At 50.2% G+C, this 22,500-nt stretch overlaps 1 protein-coding gene across 4 annotated transcripts in view; it reads right to left on the bottom strand.

Moving 5' to 3' along the window:
• The window catches only part of rnf220a (ring finger protein 220a), a 213,802-nt gene that overhangs the window by 49,470 nt on the left and 141,832 nt on the right, over positions 1–22,500 (bottom strand). For all 4 annotated transcript variants that reach the window (XM_046359924.1, XM_046359925.1, XM_046359926.1 and 1 more), the window contains exon 3: positions 1,813–1,942. In XM_046359924.1, the coding sequence (XP_046215880.1) occupies positions 1,813–1,942 (130 nt within the window). The remainder of the gene's footprint in view (positions 1–1,812; positions 1,943–22,500) is intronic.

Genomic DNA, 22,500 nt, shown 5'->3' with positions numbered 1-22,500 from the left:
AAAAACCCAGGTATCACTGCAGTATTAGGGGGAATACCAGGGGCTGGGGGGGGGCTCTTGTCTCTCCAAAAGCCCAGGTATCACTGCAGTATTAGGGGGAATACCAGGGGCTGGGGAGGGGCTCGTCTCTCCAAAAACCCAGGTATCACTGCAGTATTAGGGGGAATACCAGGGGCTGGGGGGGGCTCTTGTCTCTCCAAAAGCCCAGGTATCACTGCAGTATTAGGGGGAATACCAGGGGCTGGGGAGGGGCTCTTGTCTCTCCAAAAGCCCAGGTATCACTGCAGTATTAGGGGGAATACCAGGGGCTGGGGGGGGGCTCTTGTCTTTCCAAAAGCCCAGGTATCACTGCAGTATTAGGGGGAATACCAGGGGCTGGGAGGGGCTCTTGTCTCTCCAAAAGCCCAGGTATCACTGCAGTATTAGGGGAATACCAGGGGTTGGGGAGGGGCTCTTGTCTCTCCAAAAGCCCAGGTATCACTGCAGTATTAGGGGGAATACCAGGGGCTGGGGGGGGCTCTTGTCTCTCCAAAAGCCCAGGTATCACTGCAGTATTAGGGGGAATACCAGGGGCTGGGGAGGGGCTCTTGTCTCTCCAAAAGCCCAGGTATCACTGCAGTATTAGGGGAATACCAGGGGCTGGGGAGGGGCTCTTGTCTCTCCAAAAACCCAGGTATCACTGCAGTATTAGGGGGAATACCAGGGGCTGGGGGGGCTCTTGTCTCTCCAAAAGCCCAGGTATCACTGCAGTATTAGGGGGAATACCAGGGGCTGGGGAGGGGCTCTTGTCTCTCCAAAAACCCAGGTATCACTGCAGTATTAGGGGGAATACCAGGGGCTGGGGGGGGGCTCTTGTCTCTCCAAAAGCCCAGGTATCACTGCAGTATTAGGGGGAATACCAGGGGCTGGGGAGGGGCTCTTGTCTCTCCAAAAGCCCAGGTATCACTGCAGTATTAGGGGGAATACCAGGGGCTGGGGGGGCTCTTGTCTTTCCAAAAGCCCAGGTATCACTGCAGTATTAGGGGGAATACCAGGGGCTGGGGAGGGGCTCTTGTCTCTCCAAAAGCCCAGGTATCACTGCAGTATTAGGGGGAATACCAGGGGTTGGGGAGGGGCTCTTGTCTCTCCAAAAGCCCAGGTATCACTGCAGTATTAGGGGAATACCAGGATCTGGGGGGCTCTTGTCTCTCCAAAAGCCCAGGTATCACTGCAGTATTAGGGGAATACCAGGGGCTGGGGGGGCGCTCTTGTCTCTCCAAAAGCCCAGGTATCACTGCAGTATTAGGGGGAATACCAGGGGCTGGGGGGGGGCTCTTGTCTCTCCAAAAGCTTATCCAAAGCTGACGACTAAAGAGTACTAGTGTACCCTCTTAGAGAAAATGGTTTCAAAAGGGGTTCTTCCGCTGCCCCCATAGGAGAACCTTTTAGGGTTCCATGTAGAACCCTCTGCGGAAAGGGGTTCTTCAAAGGGTTCTCCTACGGGGACAGCCAAAGTACCATTATCCAGCACCTTTTTTCAAAGAGTGTACCCTCAGTAGAGACATGGAAAAACTGTCGTCTACGTGGCCCCTCCCTGCCATTACAAATGATGCAGATGTGAAAACCTAGTTGAGTGAGTGATTCAGCTCTATCCCTACAGCGTGTAATGGCCCCAGAGGTGCAGGCATCACTCTGATGCCATGGCTGTGGTGGTGAACTGTGGATTGCAGAGGAGCGGACAGGGAGTCAGGGGATGTCCCTGGTGTTGTAATCTAGGGGTCCAGGAGTACAGCTGAACCCCCTCGGTGTGGTGTAACATGGCAGGGGTCTGACCTGAGGTGCATGTGGGTGAGGCGCTCCATCTCCTGCTCCATGTGGTCCTGCAGTTCTCCTGGACGCAGCAACACCTGGCAGATAGGACAGATGGGCGTCTGGCTGTCATACAGAGACACCTTCTTCTTACCTGGAGGGAGGGAGAGGGAGAGAGAGGGAGAGAGAGAGAGAGAGAGAGAGAGAGAGAGAGAGAGAGAGAGAGAGAGAGAGAGAGAGAGAGAGAGAGAGAGAGAGAGAGAGAGAGAGAGAGATGGGAAAGACAGACATAGAGAGGAGGAAGGAAAGATGGAGAGTAAGAGAGACATCAAGGGAAGCTAGGATGAGATCTGTCCACAGGGCCGTGTCCCTCAGGCATGCGGGAGAGAGGGATGTATGGGGCAGCAGGATTAAGTGCCTCAGATTTCACTTTCCTGGACTGAGAATCGCTGGGCCCTAAGGCATGTCTCCAGTTACCTCATTAACACTAACAGAGTGAGCGACTGATTGAACCCAGCCACACTCCATGCATCACATTCTGGCTCTACGTCATCTCAACCATATCACAGCAAAGGCATACTGTACACATGTTTAAAACCCAGAGAACTCAAATAAGGGCTTGAAGGACATACAGTATGATGTAATGAGCCAGTTCATTGTCTCTGTGTGTGTGTGTGTGTGTGTGTGTGTGTGTGTGTGTGTGTGTGTGTGTGTGTGTGTGTGTGTGTGTGTGTGTGTGTGTGTGTGTGTGTGTGTGTGTGTGTGTGTGTGCGCGCGCGTGTGCGCGTGCGCGTGTGCGTGTTTGCGTGTTTGCGTGTGTGCGTGTGTGCGTGTGTGCGTGTGTGCGTGTGTGCGTGTGTGCGTGTGTGTGTGTGTGTGTGTGTGTGTGTGTGTGTGTGTGTGTGTGTGTGTGTGTGTGTGTGTGTGTGTGTGTGTTATCTAGGTATAGAGGAGGCGTCTGGGCTAAAAGCGTCTCCTAGTAAAAATATCTCCTCAGTCTCCTCGGTCTCTGGATGAAGGGGACTTCCTCCTCGCTCTCTGCTGCTGTCTTTCTGATTCCCAAATGGTACCCTATTCCTTATATAGTGCAATACCCTGGACCCAGGACCCTGGTCAGAAGTAGTCCACTATATAGGAAATAGGGTGCCATTTGTGACACATCATTCTGTCTTTGCTGTTTTGGATCCCGTGTCGGCCAATCGGACGGGTCTATTCTTAGACCAGGAACAATGGGCCTACCCTGACACAGGATATCCTGTTGGGGCGGGGTGTCAGGGCGACAACAGTGTAGGTATAGGCAGGCAGGAGGGTGGGTGGGTGTCCCGTGTCCCCCCTGCCCTCCCTGTCTCTCTTCCCTGAAAACAGGAACACACAGTCAGTGGGACACTCTTGTCCTTATCTGCCCCCATGACGCCAAGTCTGAACGCAGTGACATCAGGGTTCCACTGAGTGGAAGACAGCTAAACGCTTTTGGGGTTTGAGGTAACAGACTTGTGCCAAAATAAAAAAGGGGCTACAGTCAGACAAATAACATTCCTAAGGTACAACACAAACACACAAACACACAAACAGGTTTTCTTGGTCCTGCCTGTTTGTGTGCTTGACTCTGAGGACCCTTCTTGATAATGGCTCCAAAAGCTGTCCTCAACAAGCGTCTCGTCCATTGTGTACAAATGCAGTTGGACAGGGCTATTACCTGGAAGGTAACCTAGGAACAGGGCAGCAGATCTGGGCTATAACGTCTATAGTCCTAAACACTATAAAGCCTTAGCTCTCTGCTCTGTGCTCAGAATAAATCCTTAAGCCCAGAACGTCTGTGTCCTTGACACTGCCCAGAGGGCAGTGTTGTATTTGTCTAGTGACGTGATGTGCTGCTACCCTGTTTGAGCTGGTGATGGATCAGTCTCACCTCCCTCCAAGACAACACACACATAAACACAGAGCAGAGCAGCATACTGCAGCCAGGGGCCCTCCAGGGGCCCATATCCCTGCCCAGATATTGGCCTGTCACAACTATTTCCTGCAAGAGTACAGACTCATCAGTAAGGAGCTAGCAGGGACAATGTTAGGATGCATCCCTACTGTTGAACACACACACACACACACACACACACACACACACACACACACACACACACACACACACACACACACACACACACACACACACACACACACACACACACACACACACACACACACACACACACACACACACACACACACACACACACACACACTCTGTGTCTCTCAGCCTAACCCCCTTCCTCCCCGCCTGTCTCCCAGTCAAGCGTGCCGACGCATACTCAACTCCTATTCCCCAGCACTACTACTTAACAGCCCCACACTCTGGACACTTTAAGTGACTTTGAAAAATAGGTAATCGATTACAATTCTGCGTGTCTGTGTTTCTCTCAGCTCCCTCCCTCTCTCGCCCGCTGCATCCCTGCACATGTATTTCTCATTTTCTGCCCCTACCTTTTCATTTTCCCTCGCTCTGCTCGTCCTCCATCTATTTCTTTACATTCTTTCTCTCCCTTTTTTCTCTTTCTTTCTTCTCTTCCTCTGTTTCTATCCATTCCCCTCTTCCTTTGTCTCTATTTCTCTCTCTCTCTTTCTCCTTTCATCTCCTGCAGTCTTTGTACCCGTCTCTCTCCTCTTTCTCCTTTCATCTCCTGCAGTCTTTGTACCCGTCTCTCTCCTCTTTCTCCTTTCATCTCCTGCAGTCTTTGTACCCGTCTCTCTCCTCTTTCTCCTTTCATCTCCTGCAGTCTTTGTACCCGTCTCTCTCCTCTTTCTCCTTTCATCTCCTGCAGTCTTTGTACCCGTCTCTCTCCTCTTTCTCCTTTCATCTCCTGCAGTCTTTGTACCCGTCTCTCTCCTCTTTCTCCTTTCATCTCCTGCAGTCTTTGTACCCGTCTCTCTCCTCTTTCTCCTTTCATCTCCTGCAGTCTTTGTACCCGTCTCTCTCCTCTTTCTCCTTTCATCTCCTGCAGTCTTTGTACCCGTCTCTCTCTCTCCTCTTTCTCCTTTCATCTCCTGCAGTCTTTGTACCCGTCTCTCTCCTCTTTCTCCTTTCATCTCCTGCAGTCTTTGTACCTGTCTCTCTCCTCTTTCTCCTTTCATCTCCTGCAGTCTTTGTACCCGTCTCTCTCCTCTTTCTCCTTTAATCTCCTGCAGTCTTTGTACCTGTCTCTCTCCTCTTTCTCCTTTCATCTCCTGCAGTCTTTGTACCCGTCTCTCTCCTCTTTGCCATATGTCTCCTTTACCTCTCACTTCTCTCCACTAAGCAGTGGTCAGCTTTATTTGCCCTGACAAGATCATTTGAGTCATGCCAAAGCAATCACGGTCCGCAACAGTAAACAAAGAAAGATCCAATCCCATTCCTTTGCTGATAAAGTGCTTTCAATTCTGTAGGCAACCGAGAAAACACAGACATCACTGGAGTTATTGTCCCTGGTTGATTTAGACTTTTTTGGGGAGATGGGCTTCATCTACTGTTTTAAATGTGCGTTTTGTAAATAACCTCACTTTTTTGTTTGACTGCAGGCTCCTAGTTCTGTGACAATTGTGCTACAATGTTACATCAATGGTCATTTTGTCAGACAGTGTAGGTTTTTAATGTCTGGATTTTTTTTTAACAGAAAGTTAAATATGCTACAAATACCATTCGAGTTATGTGTGTACCAGAGGACAACAGCTGTTATTCTGGTGCTGTTTGCGTGGGCAGAGGTAGACAGATGGTGCGATGCGGTGGTCTAGACTCCCTGTATGTCTGAGGACAATGGTAGTGTGTGTGGTTGTGTGGCCAATCGCCTCTCGAGTCAGGCCCTTTAATTCATCTCTACACAATCAATGGGTTTAGTAATGGAGTCCTGATCACTGCAATGAGAACCTGTCGGCCCCTTAACCACCTCCGTGTCACCTGTCACACCCCAACATACTCTCACACGCACGCACGCACGCACGCACGCACGCACGCACGCACGCACGCACGCACGCACGCACGCACGCACGCACGCACGCACGCACGCACGCACACACACACACACACACACACACACACACACACACACACACACACACACACACACACACACCAACTAACCTGAGATACGTAACCTTAGCTCAGAGAGGAGAAAGCTGTTTGATCTCAGCAGCCGTAATGTGGTGTGGGTAGACAGTGACAGAGACAGGGCTCCCTGAGGGCCTGGAGGCAGCAGGCAGGCAGGGCTGTGACACTGGACAGGACAGACTGCAGGGCCTCACAGCACTGATGACCATTTTAACACACCAAGAAAAGTCTGAATTTGTCAACTGTATAAGTTCTGCACATTTCGGGACGTTATATATATTATGTTGCCAGACTTGTAGTGCATTTTACAAGTAAGAAAACATGTACGTAAGACATTAGCTTAAAGCTTATTTGTTTAGTGATAATTACACCAGATGTATATGAATGTATGTTAGTTCTTTCATCCCACAGAGTCTACATACAGCATGATGGGGCAGATGCTCCAGGAGTTAGGGCACAGGAGGTTGGTGGAACCTTAATTGGGGAGGACGGGCTCGTGGTAGTGGCTGGAGCGGAATAGGTGGAAAGGTTTCAAATACATCAAACACATAGTTTCCATGGTTTCTCTCTCTCTCTGTCTCTCTCTCCCTCTCCCTCCCTCTATGTCTGTGTGGGTGGGTGTTAAAGTGAGAATTTCAAGAAGATAGTTGGACGTATTGTCGGTTGCTTGGTTAAAGTTGGTCTACTTCTGAAACACAGTGTTTGAACCTGCAAAAAGACATTTGCTCTGAGTTCCAAATGTTTGTGTAATTTCCAAATCACATATTTCTCTGTCCAATCTCAGCCCCTGACAACAGGCCATCTCTTATCCCCTGTGGTAATCTTTCAATCTCACCTATGATGTCACATGTTCAAAGTTTTCCTGATCTGTCACAGGCATCATCAATAAGGGCCCAGTGCCCACCGTGTGTGTTGGGGACCTAATGTGTTTCCTATAGACAGGCCCATTATGTGTGGCTGCAGCCCCCCAGCCTAGTGTCCACGTCCTCCCCAGAGAGGATTGACTAAAGGCAGACAGCCTGTGATTAATCATGGGCCACGAGGAACAGTGAAACAGAGGGGGAGCAATCCCAGATAGACAGAGACAGGTGGACCTAGTGGCCCCTCCCTCTCTAAACAGCCACATCTGGGTACTGAATCTGCTCCCCCCTTTCTGTCTATTGGTCTCTCTCTCTTGTTCTCCTCTGATGCTGTACTGTGGATGCCTCATTGACCCTTTCCCCTCTGCTTTCTCTCCCTTTCTCCCTCTCACTTTATACCCATCGCTCTACCCCTCATCCTCTTGTCAGTTCCTAGTTCTCTCTCTATCCCTTTCTCTCAGCCTCTCTCATTCTCAACCCCCCCAAGTTCTCTCTCTATCCCTTTCTCTCAGCCTCTCTCATTCTCAACCCCCCTTCTCTCTGTCTCTCTCTTTCCCTCAGGGCAGTGAGTGATGGGAATTGGTCGACAGAGAGATAAATCCTGGGGAAGGAGGGGGTTTTGCACGCGGCACTTGTCAGCGCGTTAAAGATGATTAATGCGGGATGCCCCCCTCCGCCGGACCCCTTAGCTCTGAGAGGGGGGGGGGGGGGTGACTTCTCCATTTAATCTGTGGGAGCGAAGGGGACGCTGAGGCAGGCAGGGAGAGAGGGAATGAGGGAGGAAGAGGGTAAGGAGGGAGGAGGGGGGCAATAACAAGGAAATAGGCCTGACAGAACTTTTTAGTACTGAGATTCCTCACCAAAATGCCACACGACCAGGGGAAGGAAGAAAGAGGCTGCTGCCTCCGCTCGCTGTGGCCTGACGGTTCTGATTGAGTGCTGGCCTGATCTCTTCTAATGCGCCAAGATGGATCATCTCATCTTCTCCTCCCATCCCACCCTGCCTCACTGCCTGGCCCCCAATCTCTCCTTTTAATCTCTGCCACTGTTTACCTTTATCAGGGCACTCCACTTAACCAGCCCGAGTCCTCTCCACTCGTCTCCAAGACACGACTAATGCCACACAGTGTCTGCATCCCAAATGGCACCCCTATTCCCTATGTAGAGCACTTCTTTTGAACCAAATCCTATGGGCCCTAGTTAAAAGTAGTGCCCTAAATGGGGAATAGGGTGCCATTTGGGACACAATCGGGCACAATCACCTGACTCCCTCATCCACCACAACATGCCAGCCAGGCAAACTGTAATTATCTAAAGTATTCCCATCACTTAACCCCTTTCCTTAAAATCAATGATAAGAGGTGTTATGAGAAATTGAGACAGCCGATTAGACGACAGATGGCGAAATGAGAGCATGAGAGCAAGACTGCAGCCTGATGGAGAGAGAGAAAGAGAGAGAGAGAGAGAGAGAGAGAGAGAGAGAGAAAGAGTGAGAGAGAAAGAGAGGGAGAGAGAGAGAGAGATGGAGAGATGGAGAGAGAAAGAGAGAGAGAGAGAGATGATAGAGAAAGAGAGAGAGAGAGATAGAGAGATGAGAGAGGAGAGAGAAAGAGGGAGAGAGAGATGAGAGAGAGAGAGAGAGAGAGAGAGAGAGAGAGAGAGAGAGAGAGAGAGAGAGAGAGAGAGAGAGAGAGAGAGAGAGAGAGAGAGAGAGATGGATAATGAAAGAGAGAGAGAGATGGATAATGAAAGAGAGAGAGAGAGAGAGAGAGAGAGAGAGAGAGAGAGAGAGAGAGAGAGAGAGAGAGAGAGAGAGAGAGAGAGAGAGAGAGAGAGAGAGAGATGGATAATGAAAGAGAGAGAGAGAGAGAGATGGATAGAGAAAGAGAGAGCGTGAGAGAAGAGGAGGAGATTGAGAATGGGGGTGTTGCGTCCTGTTGTGTCATGCTCCGCTGCCTGCCGGTCTTATCAGAGCTGCCAAACGGCTGCACAGTCCCGATCATGTTGCATGGCTCTGGCTATTGGTGGATGTGAGGGGGGTGAATTTAGCTGAGTGGGCCGGATGAGGCTGGGTTGGTACGTGGCGATGTATAACAGCTCTGGTGCTCACCCCGACATTTCTTACATGTTGTTAGAGGAGAGAAGCAGACTATGCTGAATGAAGGCTGCAGCTAGCTGCTATAATTTAGAGAGTGTCATGTTTTGTCATTGATTATCATGTCTTGTCCCTGTGCTTCCCTTCTATTCGTTTCCCTCTGCTGGTCTTATTAGGTTCTTTCCCTCTTTCTATCCCTCTCTCTCCCCCTCCCTCTCTCCCTCTTTCGCTCTCTCTCTCTATCGTTCCGTTCCTGCTCCCAGCTGTTCCTCATTCTCCTAACTACCTCATTTACTCTTTCACACCTGTCCCCTATTTTGCCCTCTGATTAGAGTCCCTATTTCTCCCTCTGTTTTCCGCTTCTGTCCTTGTCGGATCCTTGTTTGATGTTTGCTGTTCTGTGTCCTTGTTCCGCCCTGTCGTGTTTTTGCCTTCTTCAGATGCTGCGTGTGAGCAGGTGTCTATGTCAGCTACGGCCGGTGCCTTCCCGAAGCGACCTGCAGTCTGTGGTCGCGTCTCCAGTCGTTCCTCTCTACTGACGATAGGATTTCAGTTTTCCTGTTTTGTATTTACCTAAGATAATATCCAGGAGTATCGTTTTTGTTTAAGACTGGAATAAAGACTCTGTTTCTATTAAGTCGCTTTTGGGTCCTCATTCACCAGCATAACAGAAGGATCCGACCAAGAATGGACCCAGCGACTACGGATTCTCGCAACACTGCCGTCGAGATCCAGGGAGCAATGCTCGGCAGACACGAGCAGGAATTGTCTGCTGCTCGTCATGCCGTTGAGCCCCTGGCCGCTCAGGTCTCCGACCTCTCAGGACAGTTTCAGAGTCTTCGTCTCGTGCCACCAGCTTCTTCCGAGTCTCCGGAACCTAGGGTTAATAACCCACCATGTTACTCTGGGCAGCCCACTGAGTGCCGCTCCTTTCTCACCCAGTGTGATATTGTGTTCTCTCTCCAGCCCAACACATACTCAAGAGAGAGAGCTCGGATCGCCTACGTCATATCACTCCTTACTGGTCGGGCTCGGGAGTGGGGCACAGCTATCTGGGAGGCAAGGGCTGAGTGTACTAACAATTATCAGAACTTTAAAGAGGAGATGATACGGGTTTTTGATCGTTCAGTTTTTGGGAAGGAGGCTTCCAGGGCCCTGGCTTCCCTATGTCAAGGTGATCGATCCATAACGGATTACTCTATAGAATTTCGCACTCTTGCTGCCTCCAGTGACTGGAACGAGCCGGCGTTGCTCGCTCGTTTTCTGGAGGGACTTCAGTTTTCCTGTTTTGTATTTACCTAAGATAATATCCAGGAGTATCGTTTTTGTTTAAGACTGGAATAAAGACTCTGTTTCTGTTAAGTCGCTTTTGGGTCCTCATTCACCAGCATAACAGAGAGGGCCACTGGCACAACTCTGGTAGCACAGGCCTGTGAGTTGTCTGCCTACTAACTCATTTGCCCTTTCACAGCGTTTCACAATGGAACTCAAATAGCATGGGCCTGTTTCATTTCACTGTTTCCAAACGCATAAAGAACCTATACGCCTTACGTATCTGTAAAACATAAAACATATGTAGCTACAGTAGATACTGTCTCACTGGCTTTTGTGGAAAAATATACAAAAAAAATTGTAGTATTAAATAATAATATTAGCAATATTCAATTTTGGGTTAAAATAGCTTTTATGGAAAGGATTTTAGTAATTGTTATGAGTGTGTAACCATGGTGTGTGTGTGTGTGCATGTGTGTGTACACAGGCAGCCCTGCTGTGGTCAGTTCTCCTTCTACAGAGCCCCATGCAGTCTGCTGTTTGCTGCTGAAACAAGAGCTCAGCACTGCTAGCTCCCTAATGTGTAATGTACTGGCCAGAGAACAAAGACATTTTACTAACAGGCTCTCGGGGAGGACTGGAGCGCCTTTTGAAATCCAAATGTGTTAACATTGTAGCGGCGCTCTAAGTGGAGACTGGCAGGCAGGCGGGGGCAGGCGGGGGCAGGCGGGGGCTCTCGTTGTGTAGTGTTGTGTAGTGTTGTGTAGTGCGCTCACCTGGGAGTCTATGACCCTGCACAGCTGCCGCCTGTAAAGCTTCCTCCGCAACAGAACCCACTGCTGACTTCACAGTCGCCTGCCTACCTGCCTGTGCAGGTAGTGTGTGTGTGTGTGTGTGTGTGTGTGTGTGTGTGTGTGTGTGTGTGTGTGTGTGTGTGTGTGTGTGTGTGTGTGTGTGTGTGTGTGTGTGTGTGTGTGTGTGTGTGTGTGTGTGTGTGTGTGTGTGTGTGTGTGTGTGTGTGTGTGTGTGTGTGCGTCAACATGCTCTAAATGATTATGCAGGTAATATACACAGCACATTTGATTATGATCTGTTAGGTCATATTTAAACAGACAGAGAACCAAATAGATGACTTCCAGAGGTTCTCTAAATGTCTGACTGAAATCACGAAGACAATGGTACGTCACGTTGGGAACAAAGGAACCATTTCTCACGCTCACCGTGTATGTTTTCATAACCCACCACCAAGTGTCTCACAAGGCCTCACAGAACAATCCGTCTCTGATACCTTTTCTCTCCATTCATTTATTTCCTCTCTGCATCCCTCCTTCCATTCTGCCTGCCGAGCAGCACTTACACAGGATCAATTAGCATCAATTATGTGCTGACTTCATTTGACTGTATCGCGCTAGGATCTGTCACTTTCACTTCCAGATTAATGGAGGCCCCTGAACTTGTCTTTGGCAGAAGGAGATGATCATTCGTCTTTTAAAGAGAAACCTGAGAAGCAGGATCTTTAGGCCTATATTATCTTGAGTTGAGTTATATTTTCTGCATAGGTCTATGGGTTCAAAATAGCATCCTATTCCTTATATATAGTGCACTACTCATGGCACCCTATTCCTTATATAGTGCACTACTCATGGCACCCTATTCCTTATATAGTGCACTACTCCTGGCACCCTATTCCTTATATAGTGCACTACTCCAGGCATCCTATTCCTTATATAGTGCACTACTCCTGGCATCCTATTCCTTATATGTGAGCCTGTACAGCATGTGTATGAGAATGTATTGAATTGGCTCGTACGACAATCAGCTAATGAATGGAATGCAATGAATTGGCTCGTACGACAATCAGCTAATGAATGGAATGCGATGAATTGGCTCGTACGACAATCAGCTAATGAATGGAATGCGATGAATTGGCTCAAATGCGACAATCAGCTAATGAATGGAATGCGATGAATTGGCTCGTACGACAATCAGCTAATGAATGGAATGCGATGAATTGGCTCGTACGACAATCAGCTAATGAATGGAATGCTATGAATTGGCTCGTACGACAATCAGCTAATGAATGGAATGCGATGAATTGGCTCGTACGACAATCAGCTAATGAATGGAATGCAATGAATTGGCTCGAACGACAATCAGCTAATGAATGGAATGCAATGAATTGGCTCGTACGACAATCAGCTAATGAATGGAATGCAATGAATTGGCTCGTATGACAATCAGCTAATGAATGGAATGCAATGAATTGGCTCGTATGACAATCAGCTAATGAATGGAATGCAATGAATTGGCTCGTACGACAATCAGCTAATGAATAAGAGCCGGCACACACAAACAGTTTGGTAAATGGAATTACAAAGTGTCTACATATGGAGCCTGTCTGGTGCCCTTGAAGAAGTCTGTTCTCCTTGTCCACCTAGTTGCATTTTCCTCTTGTTTTCATGCCAGGGAGCCGTAAATGAGTTTCCCGACATGCATCAAGTGTTTACGCCAGGCACCCTCCTATCCCTCCCATCGCCTCGCCCCCTAAAACCGCCAACATCAGTAAACAATGAAATCTCTCAGCTGAAACTCCATGTGTAACCGCATTACCCTGCCTGATCAAATCTTCAAACAATGTGCGATAAGGGGAATTTGATTTGATTCGAAGGGCCCTTTTTTTTCTTTCCTTTAGACATTCCCCCTTCTTTCCTCTCCTCCTTGCCATGCCTGAGGCTGTAACACCGGCACTCATCCCCCTCTCATCCCCCTCTCATCCCCCACTCATTCCTCTCTCATCCCCCTCTCCAAAATGACACTGCCTCGCATGCAGAATAAAATAAATCCACCAATCCTGTCACCCTTCATTTTGGGTTCCCCACTAAACCTAAATCAATGCAAGGTGATTCCCCTGAAGTCATCTTCATGATGGAAAATATGGGCTTTAAAGTCAAAACGAGGCCAATTAAGGCAATGGGGCCGGTAAGGGGAGTGTGTGTGCACCGGTGTGTGTATGTGTGTGTGTGCCTGTGTGTGTGGTGATTTGGTTTATTCTAACTGGTGATTTAAGCAGGCTGGACAGTTACTGGGCTGATTGCAGTGAGGGTTGGTGGGAGGGGCTGGGAGACGGATGGGAGACGGAGCTTGGCTCTTCATTCAGAGGACATTTGATGAAATGGAACGGGGTCATCTTCAGTTTGGCACCCCACGCCTGCCGGTATGATGAGCGAGCGAGGAGGCGAGGAGGAAGAGGAGCAGAGGAGGAGATCTCTAGCCAGCACACAGGGGGCTGCTCGTCTGCTCGGGGTCTGACAGTGATGCATTGTGTTTTTAAATAGCAGTGTTCCACGCCCTGCTCAAAACTGATCATGCTGCTAGTTCCAAACCCAGCCCCGTTGTCACCTTAAAAAAAGCAAAGGCAATCTCCTCTCCGTGGGCAGAATGAAGAGGCAGAAGAGGAACGCGTCTGTGCGTCCTGTTTTAGTCAAGTGGGATGTGTTCAGGAAAAGTGATTTTATACATCTGTCAAAATGGGATTCAAATGCTAACAGTGTACGCTTACACTTACAGTATGTGAGATTGAAAATACTTGTTACAAGCTGTACAAAGATCAAAACAATGTCATCATGTAGGCTGATTTCTAGTCAACAAATCACACCAATGTAATAAATCCTTAGCTAAGTGATTAATTGACGTTTTAACACCTCTTTTGAAGCAATGGAGGGACGGTGTGTGTTTTGTGTGTGTGTGTGTGTGTATGTGTGTGTGTGTGTGTGTGTGCTAGTGGGGGCCTATGGGGTTGACGGGGGCAGTGTATGTAAGAGGGGAGAGTAAGAGGGGAGAGTGGCTGGTGGTGGTGGTGGCAGGGCGCTCACGTTAGTGACAGCTGTTTATTCAATCAATCACCTTGTCCACGGTATAGCAGTGTGCTGGGGACTGGGAGATTGAGTTTTGCCTCACAAGGGAGAATGGAGCAAATTAATAGACCATTACCCAGGCGCTGACCCAGGAAATGAGGGTGATACTGCTGGGTTAGATCTGCCAGCCTGCCTGTTTCTCCGCTCAGCCCCCCCCCCCCAAGCCCCCTACGGCCCCTGGCTGCTGTTGGGGGGAGGGAGAGAAGGAGGGAGCTTTAGAAGGGAATTGAACACAGAGACAGTGGCCGCCACCACTGCACATCCACAGCCCTCCCTCCACCTCCTTCAGTTCTCCCCAGGGGAAGGGGGCCATTACTGCTGGTAGGGAAGAGAGAAGGCCTGGGTAGTAGTGGATGGAAGAGGGACGGAGGAGGAGCTGGTAGAGTAGAATGTATTTGCAAGCCTTGGCTAGCCCTGTTTGGTTTGCTGAGCAGGCAGGATGTGAGGTCTGGGTCCTGGTCTGGGTCCTGGCCTGGGTCGCCTCTCTCTGGAGATGCTGGGGATGGGGTGTGAGCACTGAGCAGGTGTGGGGTAAGAGGGTATGAGGTGGGCAAACCTCATTCAGACCATTTCTCACCAGCTAAGAGAGGGGTCGTGATGAGCGAGTCAAAAGCCAACTCCTCTACGCCCTACTCCCCCCTATTCAATTGTACCTCTTCAGCTATACAGGGGTGAGGTGTGTCTCTAGCCTCTAGCAGGGAGTGGGCTGCTCTGCTGTGGTCAGGACTCATTTCCATCCCAAAGGGCTCATCGTGGTGGGAGGAGAAACAGCAGCGTCAGTGCTGGGGCTGAGATCAGCACTTTGAGCACAGGGACTGACTAAGCACTTAACCATCACACTAGTATTATTTTCACACCTATTCACATCCACTGCATTTCCTTTAGAACAATACTCTAGTTAATACGGGCCCAACCCGGTACATGGTTAGGTCTTTCTTCCCATCACTCTTCAATAGGAGCTGAAGTCCATTTGCTAAGGTGGGTTCTGTTTTGGTTTAGTTTTAGCTGATGAGGCTAGCTAGCTCTTGAGTGCTGCACGTTAACTAGGCTGGGATCCCTCCTCCATCTCTCACTTTTAGCAGGGACATGGGGGACGTTGTTGACTGTTGTTGTTGGCTGGCTGCTGTTGTCGGCTGGCTGCTGCTGAGAGTGTTATTTGCCATCTGCTTGCCACCAGGGAATGGAGCGGATGCTCAGAGCTCATCCTGAACAATGCTTAACAGTAATTGATAGCTAGCGCTCAGCCACAGATAGCTAACCCCCACAGGTTGCTCTTCATTACCACCACCAACACCACCGTCCTCCCTCCCTCTTTCTCTCTCTCTTTCTCTCTTTCTCTCTCTACCCCCTCTATCTCTCTTTGTCTCTCCCTCCCTCCCTCTACCCCCTCTATCTCTCTTCGTCTCTCCCTCCTCTCCCTCCCTCTCTCTCTCTCTATCTCTCTCTCTCTCTCTCTCTCTCTCTCTCTCTCTCTCTCTCTCTCTCTCTCTCTCTCTCTCTCTCTCTCTCTCTCCTCCCTCCCTCCCCCTCCCTCCCTCCCTCCCTCCCTCCCTCTACCTCGTATCTCTCTCTCTCTCTCTCTCTCTCTCTCTCTCTCTCTCTCTCTCTCTCTCTCTCTCTCTCTCTCTCTCTCTCTCTTCTCTTTCTCTCTCTTTCTCTCCCTTCCTCTACCCCTATCTCTCTCTCTCTCTCTCTCTCTCTCTCCCTCCCTCCCTCTACCCCGTATCTCTCTCTCTCTCTCTCTCTCCCTCACTCTCATATACTTGAGTGGGGGAATTAATTACCGGAGCCAATTAACCGTTTATACTCTGATGTTTTAACTAATTACCTCTAATAGCGACACAACAGCGGCCAGCCGAGTTAATTGAATTCTGACGGTGGGGCTGAATGCAGGTTGGGAGTGGAGGCTGAATGAGAAGAAGCCTGTCATCAGGCAGTAGAGGGGAGAGTTAGAGCTGTTCTCCTCCCACCTCCTCCCACGTCCCAGGTTATTAACCCCCATCGCCTGTCACTACACTTTAGATGGTGTGCCACACCGCACGACTGACGGGGACACAAACACAGGCATACACACACACGTTCACACACTGCAAACACGCCAAACCATTCCTAGATTACAGTATTTGGCTCGGTGAGAGTTCCCTGTTTCACAGATATAGATCTGCAAATCGGCCCTTGGTTGAGTCATAAAATCTGGATTCGACTGTAAAGGCTAAATGGTCACCAACTGGTTGATTGCGGCATTACAAGTCCATCCAAGGCATTCCTGGTCGATCCAAGGCATTCCTGGTCGATCCAAGGCATTCCTGATCGATCCAAGGCATTCCTGTTCGATCCAAGGCATTCCTGTTCGATCCAAGGCATTATTAGTCGATCCAAGGCATTCCTGGTTGATCCAAGGCATTCATAGTCCATCCAAGGCATTCCTGGTCGATGCAAGGCATTCATAGTCCATACAAGGCATTCATAGTCCATCCAAGGCATTCCTGGTCGATCCAAGGCATTCATAGTCCATCCAAGGCATTCCTGGTCGATCCAAGGCATTACTAGTCCATCCAAGGCATTCCTGGTCGATCCAAGGCATTACTAGTCGATCCAAGGCATTCCTGGTCGATCCAAGGCATTACTAGTCCATCCAAGGCATTCCTGGTCGATCCAAGGCATTACTAGTCCATCCAAGGCATTCCTGGTCGATCCAAGGCATTACTAGTCCATCCAAGGCATCCCTGGTCGATCCAAGGCATTACTAGTCGATCCAAGGCATTCCTGGTCGATCCAAGGCATTACTAGTCGATCCAAGGCATTCCTGGTCGATCCAAGGCAGTCCTATTTTTTTTAATGAATTTCCCGCTGTTGGTGGTAGGTGCACTTGATTCAGCAGCCCTAGCATCAGGGTCGGCAAAGTGTTCCCATTTTTAACCATTTAATGTGTCTGAAGTTAGAACTCCACCTGCCCAGCAGTGCACCTATATAGGCCTTCCGCTGGCCAAACAGATAGCTCAGATCACCGGTTTCCTCGAGCCATACACTTTAAAAAGAAGCCTCGAACGCACAGCAAAGTCAATACTGTAGATTTTCAAAACGTTTAAAACCAGAGAGAGAGACTCAACGAAAAACGTAGAGCTGCTGTTTTCATTAGTAAGTTCATGTTTAAGTTGTTATTCAGCACTAGTGTCAACACCTTGTTTAAGACTTTTACAAGTGTTCTCCCTACTTCCACTCACGCTACAACCAGTACTGCAGCTGTAACGAATGAATGTAGCAAAGCGTTTCCATAAGCCTGTGTTGCTATTAGCGGATTGTGTCCCTTTTAATATCAAGAAATATTTCAAAATGTCTGGTCATAGGAGTAACAACATGCGACTTGAGTTTCGCCATCAGCTGGAAGACTGTGTACCCTTTTCTCAGCGGAGGGAGGGAGAGAGGAGGGACGGTGAGTCGGGTGAGAGGAGGGAGAGAGGAGGGAGGGAGAGAGAGAGGAGGGACAGTGAGTCGGGTGAGAGGAGGGAGAGAGGAGGGAGGGAGGGAGAGAGGAGGGACGGTGAGTCGGGTGAGAGGAGGGAGGGAGAGAGAGAGGAGGGACAGTGAGTCGGGTGAGAGGAGGGAGAGAGGAGGGAGGGAGGGAGGGAGAGAGGAGGGACGGTGAGTCGGGTGAGAGGAGGGATAGAGGAGGGAGGGAGAGAGAGAGAGGAGGGATGGTGAGTCGGGTAAGAGGAGGGAGAGAGGAGGGAGGGAGAGAGAGAGGAGGGACAGTGAGTCGGGTGAGAGGAGGGAGAGAGGAGGGAGGGAGGGAGAGAGGAGGGATGGTGAGTCGGGTGAGCGGAGGGAGAGAGGAGGGAGGGAGAGAGGAGGGACGGTGAGTCGGGTGAGAGGAGGGAGAGAGGAGGGAGTGAGAGAGGAGTGAGGGAGAGAGGAGGGACGGTGATTCGGGTGAGAGGAGGGAGAGAGGAGGGAGAGAGGAGGGAGGGAGAGAGGAGGGACGGTGAGTTGGGTGAGAGGAGGGAGAGAGGAGGGAGGGAGAGAGGAGGGAGGGAGAGAGGAGGGAGGGAGAGAGGAGGGAGAGAGGAGGGACGGTGAGTCGGGTGAGAGGAGGGAGGGAGAGAGGAGGGACGGTGAGTCGGGTGAGAGGAGGGAGAGAGGAGGGAGGGAGAGAGGAGGGAGAGAGGAGGGACGGTGAGTCGGGTGAGAGGAGGGAGAGAGGAGGGAGAGAGGAGGGAGGGAGAGATCAGTCTTCGTCTCACCCACATGCTTGTATTACTACCTCCCAGCCCTGTCCTCATAGACAACAGGGGCGAAAGGAAAGTGAGCCACTGATTGATTCATCACTGGAGACTTCCCTCTTTGTCTGTTGCTGCCTGACACACACACACACGCACACACACACGCATACACACACACACCACCCCAGCCCAACCCACACAATCCCCGACCCCTGAGCTCCCACTTCCACAGCAGGCAGGCATGCAGGAGGAGAGGAGCAGGGATTTCCTGTTCCTAGCCTGCGCTCATCTGTCAGCTACAGTACAGGCTAACACCTCCATCACACAAGCCATTTACAGCCTAAGCCCAGAGTAGATAGACCTCCGCCTTTCCCCATCCACCTCCCCCTTGACTGGGGCCACAGCGGCTGGGGCTCACTGCACAGCTAGCGCTGTTAACATGGCACCTGTCTAGAGTGGAGGGGAGGGATAAACCTCCCTTCCACACACAGACATGTACGGAAGCATTCATGCACAAGCAGGCACACACACACACACACACACACACACACACACACACACACACACACACACACACACACACACACACACACACACACACACACACACACACACACACACACACACACACACACACACACACACACACACACACACACACACACACACACACACACACACACAGCCACATCACCCCCATTCTCCCTCCCATTCTCATCTGCCAGACTGACTGTGTCAGGAGCACTGAGCCTCAGAAATATGGCCAGGGGGTCAAAACACTAAAGCAGGGGAATAATAACCAGGCAGGCTACTAGTTAGACATCTCTCAATACAATGCTGTGGTAGCCAGGACTGGACAGGACTAGACTGGGCTGTATTAGACAGGACAAGAGCAGAGGACAGCACTGGACAAGAGGAGAGGACAGAACAGAACTCGATAGGGGAGGAGAGGAGGACAGGACTGTACTGGACAGGAGGGGAGGACATGACTGTACTGGACAGGAGGAGAGGACAGGACTGTACTGGACAGGACAAAAGGAGAGGACAGGACAGGAGGAGAGGACAGAACAGGAGGAGAGGACAGAACTGTACTGGACAGGACAAGAGGAGAGGACAGGACAAGAGGAGAGGACAGGACAAGAAGAGAGGACAGAACAGGAGGAGAGGACAAAACAGGAGGAGAGGACAGAACTGTACTGGACAGGACAAGAGGAGAGGACAGGACAAGAGGAGAGGACAGAACAGGACAGAACAAGAGGAGAGGACAGGACAGGAGGTGAGGACAGAACAGAACAGGACAGAACAAGAGGAGAGGACAGTACAGGACAGGAGGAGAGGACAGGACAAGAGGAGAGGACAGGACAGGAGGAGAGGACAGAACAGGACAGAACAAGAGGAGAGGACAGGACAAGAGGAGAGGACAGAACAGGACAGAACAAGAGGAGAGGACAGGACAAGAGGAGAGGACAGAACAGGACAGAACAAGAGGAGAGGACAGGACAAGAGGAGAGGACAGGACAAGAGGAGAGGACAGAACAGGACAGAACAAGAGGAGAGGACAGGACAAGAGGAGAGGACAGAACAGGACAGAACAAGAGGAGAGGACAGGACAGGAGGTGAGGACAGAACAGAACAGGACAGAACAAGAGGAGAGGACAGTACAGGACAGGAGGAGAGGACAGGACAAGAGGAGAGGACAGGACAGGAGGAGAGGACAGAACAGGACAGAACAAGAGGAGAGGACAGGACAAGAGGAGAGGACAGAACAGGACAGAACAAGAGGAGAGGACAGGACAAGAGGAGAGGACAGAACAGGACAGAACAAGAGGAGAGGACAGGACAAGAGGAGAGGACAGGACAAGAGGAAAGAACAGAACAGGACAGAACAAGAGGAGAGGACAGGACAAGAGGAGAGGACAGAACAGGACAGAACAAGAGGAGAGGACAGGACAGGAGGTGAGGACAGAACAGAACAGGACAGAACAAGAGGAGAGGACAGTACAGGACAGGAGGAGAGGACAGGACAAGAGGAGAGGACAGGACAGGAGGAGAGGACAGAACAGGAGGAGAGGACATAACAGGAGGAGAGGACAGAACATGACAGAAGGAGAGGACAGAACAGGACAGGACAAGAGCAGAGGACAGGACAGGAGGAGAGGACAGAACAGGAGGAGAGGACAGAACAGGACAGAAGGAGAGGACAGGACAGGAGGAGAGGACAGAACAGGACAGAAGGAGAGGACAGGACAGGAGGAGAGGACAGAACAGGAGGAGAGGACAGAACAGGACAGAAGGAGAGGACAGGACAGGACAGGAGGAGAGGACAGAACAGGACAGAAGGAGAGGACAGGACAGGAGGAGAGGACAGAACAGAACAGGACATGACAGGAGGAGAGGACAGAACAGAACAGGAGAGGACAGGATAGGACAGAAGTAGAGGACAGGATAGGACAAGACAGGACAGGAGGACAGAACAGAACAGGACAGGACAGGAGGAGAGGACAGAACAGGACAGAAGGAGAGGACAGGAGGAGAGGACAAAACAGGAGGAGAGGACAGAACAGGACAGAAGGAGAGGACAGGACAGGACAGGAGGAGAGGACAGAACAGGACAGAAGGAGAGGACAGGACAGGAGGAGAGGACAGAACAGAACAGGACATGACAGGAGGAGAGGACAGAACAGAACAGGAGAGGAGAGGACAGGATAGGACAGAAGTAGAGGACAGGACAGGACAAGACAGGACAGGAGGACAGAACAGAACAGGACAGGACAGCAGGAGAGGACAGAAGTCATTTACTCACTACTTGCCTCAGTATTGGTTTTGCTTGTTTGGTCAGGTTGCCTAGCAGATAACTAGACCTAGACAATCTTTGATTTAAAAGGGCAATTGCTGTATCTGATATATGTCCAGCACTGGAACATCACAATGGTGTCAGGATACACACAATGAGATTCCTAGAATGATTAGAGGAGAGATAGGGAAATATAAATGCAAGATACAAATCAGGAATACACCAAAATGGGTGTCTATTCAAACCTCTCTATATAGCCCCTTTAAACGATATGTTTCACAATATTCTATAGCCTTTTGTGGCTGACGTTATTGTTACCGTTGAGAGGATGATTCAGACGATTCTGTTTCCTCCCCTGAAATCCCCCCAGTGATGGATTGACACCTCTTGCTCTCCGCCGGTCTGAAATGCTCAGCCCCGCTCAGTCCCCATCCCCTTTCAGCTCTAACCGTTATCAGCCCTTGTCACAAACGGGGGAACTTGGATAATCCCTCAGTGTGCATATCTCTATCTCTGCGGCTCATGCTGCCTGCTATATTTCCACTCATCTGAGAAGAGTATCAGAGTGTCAGTTTTCTGTGCTGTGGAGAAACTGCATGGCAGAGAGAGAGAGAGAGAGAGAGAGAGAGAGAGAGAGAGAGAGAGAGAGAGAGAGAGATATTGAGAGGATGAGAGAGAAGTTGAGATTGAGAGGATGAGAGAGAGAGAGATGTTGAGAGAGAGAGTTGGGGAGGTTGAGAGGAGAGAGAGAGAGAGAGAGAGAGAGGTTGAGAGAGAGAGAGAGATTGAGAGAGAGGTTGAGAGAGGAGGTTGAGAGAGAGAGAGGTTGAGAGAGAGAGGTTGAGAGAGAGAGAGGAGAGAGAGAGAGAGAGAGAGAGAGAGAGAGAGAGAGAGAGAGAGAGAGAGAGAGAGAGGTTGAAAGAGAGAGAGAGAGAGTTGAGAGAGAGAGAGAGAGAGAGAGAGAGGTTGAAAGAGAGAGAGGTTTAGATAGAGAGAGAGAGGATGAAAGAGAGAGAGGTTGAGAGACAGAGAGGTTGAGAGAGAGAGAGAGAGAGAGGGGGTTGAGAGAGAGAGAGAGGTTGAGAGATAGTGAGAGGTTGAGAGAGAGAGGTTGAGAGAGAGAGGTTGAGAGAGAGAGAGAGAGAGAGAGAGAGAGAGAGAGAGAGAGAGAGAGAGAGAGAGAGAGAGAGAGAGAGAGAGAGAGAGAGAGAGAGGTTGAGAAGAGAGAGAGGTTGAGAGAGAGAGAGGTTGAGAGAGAGAGAGAGAGAGAGGAGGTTGAGAGAGAGAGAGAGAGAGAGAGGTTGAGAGAGAGAGAGAGAGAGAGAGAGGTTGAGAGAGAGAGAGAGAGAGAGAGAGAGAGAGAGAGAGAGAGAGAGAGAGAGAGAGAGAGAGAGAGAGAGAGAGGTTGAAAGAGAGAGAGAGAGGTTGAAAGAGAGAGAGAGAGGTTGAGAGAGAGAGAGAGAGAGAGAGAGAGAGAGAGGT

The sequence above is a fragment of the Oncorhynchus gorbuscha genome, linkage group LG08, assembly GCF_021184085.1.
Source record: "Oncorhynchus gorbuscha isolate QuinsamMale2020 ecotype Even-year linkage group LG08, OgorEven_v1.0, whole genome shotgun sequence".
Taxonomy (NCBI): Eukaryota; Metazoa; Chordata; class Actinopteri; order Salmoniformes; family Salmonidae; genus Oncorhynchus; species Oncorhynchus gorbuscha.
The sequence above is the reverse complement of the archived record's forward strand: the minus strand, read 5'-3'. Positions and strand labels throughout refer to the sequence as shown.